At 38.3% G+C, this 6775-nt stretch overlaps 2 protein-coding genes across 2 annotated transcripts in view; both read left to right on the forward strand.

The window, feature by feature from the left end:
- Nucleotides 1–6775, forward strand: part of LOC102761997 (zinc finger protein 347-like) — a 20061-nt gene that overhangs the window by 9617 nt on the left and 3669 nt on the right. The window contains exon 3 of the mRNA XM_015568639.1: nucleotides 6159–6232. Coding sequence (XP_015424125.1) covers nucleotides 6159–6232 — 74 coding nt within the window. The remainder of the gene's footprint in view (nucleotides 1–6158; nucleotides 6233–6775) is intronic.
- The window catches only part of LOC102762283 (zinc finger protein 501), a 29599-nt gene continuing 28986 nt past the window's right edge, over nucleotides 6163–6775 (forward strand). Inside the window, 1 exon segment of the mRNA XM_015568638.1 lies at nucleotides 6163–6232. The gene's annotated coding sequence lies outside the window, so the exon portion shown is untranslated.

The following is a 6775-nucleotide window of genomic DNA, read 5'->3' on the forward strand; positions in this document are numbered from 1 at the left end:
ATTGATGCAGTCCTCTGTTTCTTCTAGTCTACTGTTGATGCTTTCTATTGAGTTCTTTAGAGCAGTGATGGCATTTTTCATTTCTTCTTGGTTTTTCTTTACTCTTGGTTCTTACACATATTGTTGAATTTGTCTTCCATTCTTTTCATCCACTTTATGGCCATTTCTCTGAATTCTTTCTCTCATATGTTGCTTGCCTCCATTGCCTCCATTTTGTTTACTTTTCTGGTTATGCCTGTTTTTCTTTCATATGTGGGCTGGTTCTTTGTCTCATCATGATCTTTCTTCTCCAGGTGTTTGGTTATGTAGTTCTCTCTCTGCTGCATTGATTTAAAGGCACAAAATACAACACAAGGCACAACATACAAGGCACCGAACACAGATATATTCACGGTATTAATAACCCCAAATAAAGGTGCCCACCCTAGCAAAGAGAATTAGGAGATAAGGAAGAAATAAGAGAAAAAGAAAAAAAAAGGAGTGCAAACATGAAGTTGGGAAAAGGGAGAAAAAGAAAAAAAAGTAAGAGGGAAAAGAGAGAGAATGAAATAGAAGAGGGGAAGAGACTATTTTTATGGGGAGAAAACTCCAAAAGAACCACCACTAATCCCAACAAATTCCAGCAACAGATCCCTGGAGACGAATGCAAACTACAAACAACCACTAATATCAAGCGAGGCGAGGGAAAACAGAAGCACAAAAATAACTGGGGGGAAAAAAAACCAATAGAAAAAGAAAAAAAATATCACAAGCATAAAAAAACCCCAATATACTCAACAATCAAGCAAACAATAACAAAACAACAGAGAGAAAAAAAATTTGGATAGTGAAGAAAGATAAGAGGGTGGTATATATGGATTTAGAGCAGGGGATTGGAAATTAGATATATAAGTAGGGTGAAAATTAGGGGGCAAAAAGAAGGAATAGGGAAAATCTAAAGCAGGAATAGGGTAGGAGAAACAGGACAACAAAAGGGGAAAGTGAGGAAGAGAGTTTTGGCATAAAGGTAAAGTTGAGGTAGAGAAAAATGATGCTAAAGGAATGATGAAAATAGAATATAGAACACTAATCCCAAAATAAAATAAGGAGAAAATAAAATGACACTTTAAAAAGTGGTAAAATGGTAGTAGTAGTAATACTGGTTAAAAATAAAAATGTAGTAATTAAAAAGGTAAAATCAGGTGATGAAAAAAGAAAAAAATAGTAGTTTCTTAATTAAAAGGTGAAAGAAGAATTTAAAAAAAATGTGTAGTAGTGAAGGTGCTTCAGTTCCTCTACTCTTCTTTGTAAACCAGTCCTGATTTTAAGGCAGGCCGTATTTGTTTCCCAGACTGCCTTTATTTATATTTACAGAAGAGTCAGTTTGTGGATCAGCCCCTGGGTGGCAGTGTTTCTGGATTGACCTCCAAGGCTAGTCCTCTCTATCCAGCAGTTAGGGTTTATTTTCCCTGTCGCACTTAAAACTGGTTTGGGAGAGTCAACTGCCCTAGAGCCTGTTCTTTAATCGTTACTTCCCACTCTGTTTCCCAGGTTCCACGAAAACAACTTTCCCCTGCAGTCTCTGCGAGTGACCCCAACTGGACAATCCCATGCACTGGGTTTAAAAATCAAATGCAAATATTTAAGGGGAAGTGAAAAAACAAGAGCCTGAGTAGTTGTGCGAATTTGCAACCCTCCACCTTCCAGCTCTGTGCGCAGTCTCTTCCACGTTGCCTCTCTCCCCTGGCACTAAGCACTCGGCACACTGGCAAAATCCGAGGCTGCTTTTTTGCATCCAGTCCAGCTATGGGCTTATTTTTAGCATTCCCTTCTGCCAGCAGCCCTGTGGGAGCCCTTCCACACTTGGGGATCACGCTGGCCCCAACAGCCGCGTACTTTGTGGGGCGCAGATTTCCCCCGCACGTGTTCCTCTCTCCAACCTGAATTGCAAACCACACCTGTAGGCAAAATCTTACCTTTCCGTGAGGAGAAGCGGGGCTCTTCTGAGTCCACATAGTCGCGATGCTTGAGATCTGTTGTTTCCGGGTTAGTAGCCCATCTCTGGATGTCGTGGATGCTGTGTCTTTGGATGTATAAGCTTCCAATAACAGCCACTCAAGATGGCGTGGTCTCCGTGGCTGAGCCAGCACTCCAGGAGAGATTTCAGCTGCAGTCTCCAACCGTCCCCTTTCTCCGGGAGTCCTCTGTCTTTCCTGGCTGCAAACTGTCTCCCAGCTGAATATCTTCTACTTATTCGGGCTGTATGATACCTGTTTCAGCTGCTCACCCTTATCTACTCCGGGACAAGGCACGGGACACATTGTCTATACCTCTGCCATTTTCCTGTCGGGGCTTAATGCATTTGACTATTATGCTTTGTTTACCTTTCCTCTTAGTGCTAGAATAAAAAATTAAATATCATAAAAACTTTTCTTTATGGCCTATCCAGATGGCCTCAGTGGATAGAGTGTCATCCTGTGGACAGAAGAGTCCTGGGCTGGAATCTGATGAAGGGCACATGAGCAGGTTGCAGGCTCCATCTCCAGTAGGGGCCATGCAGGAGGCAGCCATTCAGTGAATATCTTAATGTTTCTATCTGTCTTTCCCTCTCCCTTCCTCTCTGAAATCAATAAAAATGTATTTGTAAACAAAAACAAAAACATTTCTGTAACTTGTCATTTAATAGATTGACTTATTATGAGATTTATGTTTCAATCTTTTATCCACTTTGGTTTAATATTTGTATATGGTGTTTAATAACAGTCCAACTTTACTCCTTCTTTTACACGTAGACATCTAAGTATCTCAACACTATTCGTATATGTGAGAATCTGCTTTACTTCTTTGGTGGTATAAGCACTCTTGTAGGAGATTATTTTACCTCATGGGTGAAAAGTTGTAAGTAGGCTCTTTATTGTACAGTACTTCTTTTTTGTAGTTGTTGTTAATCCTCACTTGAGGACATTTTTTCCATTGCTTTTAAGAGACAGTGGAAGGGTGGGAGCAAGGAGGGGGGATAGAGAGGGAAACATTCATGTGAGAGAAACACATCAACTGGCCCCCTCTGCTCAAGCCTCAACTCAGGTGGGGTGGGAATTTGCAACTGAGGTATATACCCTTTAAGGGGAATTGAACCTGCCACCCTTAAGTTCACAGGATGATGCTCTAACCCTGAGCCACACTGGCCAGGGCCTACCGTGCTCCTCTATTTACCTGTGTCTTAATGTGTAGATGATACTTTTGCATGACACCAGTTTGGAAATACTTGGTTTTTTTAATCAGGAAGCATGATGCCTTTAAGGTTATACTGTGTCTCTCATGTTAGTTTTGGTTCCCTGGTGTCCTGTGTCATTTCATATCAATTTCAGGATGACGTTTGCTAATTTTGTGGAAAGTGTCATTGAGACGTGGATAGTGACTGCTTTGAAAGTTTATGTGAACTTTGGGTATTCGTGACAGCTTATACTGTTAGCATTCCAATATAAGGACATTGCATGTGTAGTTCATTTATTGAGTTCTTTAATGACACCCAGCACTACTGTATACTTCATTTTAATTGGTTTTAGAGGAAGAGAGCCATGGTGCAAGAGCGGGCATGGGGAGAGGGGGTGAGAGAGAGACAGAGAGAGAGAGAGAGATACATTTACTTCCCCATTTAGTTATGCATTCATTGGTTACTTTTTAATGTGCTCTGAGTACAGATCAAAACTGCAATGTTTTGGTATGAGGACCACACTCTAAACAACTGAGCTACTGGGGTAAGGGAAGAATATCCTTTTCTTTTCTGTGGTTTAGGCACCCTAGGTGAAGATCTTTTTTTTTTTTTTTAAATATATTTTATTGATTTTTTACAGAGAGGAAGGGAGAGAGATAGAGAGCTAGAAACATCGACGAGAGAGAAACATCAACCAGCTGCCTCCTGCACACTCCCCACTGAGGATGTGCCCGCAACCAAGGTACATGCCCTTGACCAGAATTGAACCTGGGGCCCTCAGTCTGCAGGCCGACGCTCTATCCACTGAGCTGAACTGGTCTCAGCTCTTTTATTCTAAAAAAATACATTTTTTAACATTATTTTTGAGAAGAAGGAGATGGGGGGAGAGATAGACACATCATGATGAGAGAGAATCATTGATTGGCCACCTCCTGCACACCCCACACTGAGGAATAAGCTGAAACACAGGCATGAGCCCTGACCGGGAATCAACCTGTGACCTCCTGGTTCATAGATAGACGCTTAACTAATAAGCCACTCAATTCTGACGATTCCTTTTATTTTCTAAAGTTACACAGGAGAAATCAAAGTGATATATGATTCTTTATTACAACACCACAAATTTTTATAGCTCTGTATATTTTTCCCCACACAAGGCATCTTTATGTGTTCATATGTTAGTGTTGTGTAGAATTTTTAAATTACCACAGACAGATTTGTTATAGGGCAGGTCTAATAATGAGAAGGTCTAATTATGAGAAAGTTTTGAAACTGGAGCAGTTGTTTCCTTCCCATTGTTTTTCATCTGTTCTGTCAATATTCTTGTTGGATGGTTTTTGTTCATCTATCAGTTCCATGTTTTATCTCATGGCCTTTCCCCCCCCCAGTAGTTTTCTGCTTAGAACCCCCCTAATGATCTTAGAGGAGCTGTCTTTTCCATGAGGAATTATTTTTTTATATGTTTTTAGGTAGTATTCTGGTACTCGTGATATTTTCATTGTTTTTATCTGTGCTCATGTTATATTTATTCCACTTAGAATTCAGTGAGCTGCTTGTATTTGTGTCTCTTTCTCCAATTTTCGGGATCTTAAATGATTAATTTTTTATATGAGCTACCTATTCCTTTTCACTATTCTCTCTCTATGGGGTTGCCTTCGTGGTTGATTTGTTATTGTCTTATGAGTTCCTTCAATTCTCTTCACATTTCCAGATATTTGTTGGCTTCTCTTGATAAAAATGTTAATGAATTAAAATTTTAATGATTTATATACAAATTCTTTGATTATTTACTATTTTTTTAATAACGTATCTTTATTGATATCAGAGAGGAAAGGAGAGGGAGAGAGTAATAGAAATATTAGTGAAGAGAGAGAATCTTTGATCGCCTGCCTCCTGTACATGGGGGAATCGATCCTTCAATCCAGGCCTGTGCTCTTATGTGGGACCGAACTGTGACCTCCTTGTTCATAGGTAGAAGCTCTACCACTGAGCCACCACTCTCAGGCAAATTCTTTGATGTTTTGCGTTGATCACATCTTTCATTCATGATTCTACCCTATTTTTAATTCATGTTTTATGTAGTTCAATTTCCTCTTTTGATGTGATGTTTGTAAAATACTTTCTCATTGTATTTTTATTTTGATTATATAATATTTTCGTGATATTATATCGTCTTTTTTTTCGCTTCTTTACAACATTAAGATACTTATTTTCCATTTTTTTGAGATAATTAATGTATTTTCATTAATGTAATTCAAGTTTTTATATATTTATTTTGTTTTCCTGATGGTACACTTTTTCTGTTTTTGATTTTTTTCAAGACTTGATATCTTTTGTTCAGATTCTTGAATTGTAAAGTAGCAGGCTTTCTATGGAAGAAACAAATAATAACTTCTGGAAGAAATTCTCCTTTCGGTCTACACTGTTTTCAGGATATGTGTTCTTGGTTCGGTTATCTGTTTAATTTCCCAGTTGGAAATGTTCTGTTTCCTTCTCAGACACACGGTGTCTTTTCAGGCTTCATGTACATGTTCAGTACCGCAGTCTTTATGGTGCTCGAACAATTTCTCATTTGCAACATCCAATACAGGGCACTCACCGTGCACTGCCATTCTGTTCACACTCTATGTCATACACAACAGGCACTTGTTCAAGAGGCTTCAAAAGAGGGAGATCATTGAACATGGACTTCCCTCATACCTCTCTCTCTCCAGGGAAGAAACTGGTAATTAAGAGTGTTTCAATAATATTGCCGTTGTGTGCCAGGGGGTTTGAGCAGCTATCATTTGCAAATGTAGGCAGCTCTTTGTCCCTCTTTGATGTGAGTTTTCCTCATTGTACCTATCTTGAGCTTTCTTCAGTGGGTCTTGGAGTACTCAAAACTGTCATTTGGCCTATAGTTCCTGGTAACTTCAAAGTGCACTTTCCACCTGATTGTCAAACTTGAAAATTTGTTTTCTTTCAGGTATGTCATCAGAAGATGATCAGGCCTTTATTCCAAAGCCTGGAATAGAAGATTTATTCTCTGAAATAATACTGGTAAGATATAAAAGGTGTCGCTTTGATAATGTAAACTTAATGAAAGCCTTGGAAGAGTGTGATGAGAATAAAGGGAATTAATATAAACAGAACTAATCTTTAATAGTTATCATTAAAAAATTGTTGTTACGTATACAGGTCAAGTGTATTATGCTTTTGCAAAACCTCCCATATTAAAGTCAGTTCCATTGGCAGATCAGTGTGTTTCTGCAGGTGAAAGTCGAAAACAACTTTTTACTGTTATGCATTCTTGGAAAGGAAATCTGAAAAAACTAGGAATTATAGTCTGTATTATAAATAATCCTTTGAATTGCTTAAAATACAGGGTGGGATTATACTTGCATGCAATCATGTCTAAAATGTAGATATTTATAATGTACCTATAAAATTTAAATGTCCTCAACTTGGAAATCTTATTAATTTATATATATATATGTATGCATGTATATATATATATATATATATATATATATATATACACACACACACACACACACACACATATGTGTATATATATATATATATATTTTTCACACAGAGGAG

The sequence above is a fragment of the Myotis davidii genome, unplaced genomic scaffold, assembly GCF_000327345.1.
Source record: "Myotis davidii unplaced genomic scaffold, ASM32734v1 scaffold965, whole genome shotgun sequence".
In the NCBI taxonomy this organism is placed as follows: Eukaryota; Metazoa; Chordata; class Mammalia; order Chiroptera; family Vespertilionidae; genus Myotis; species Myotis davidii.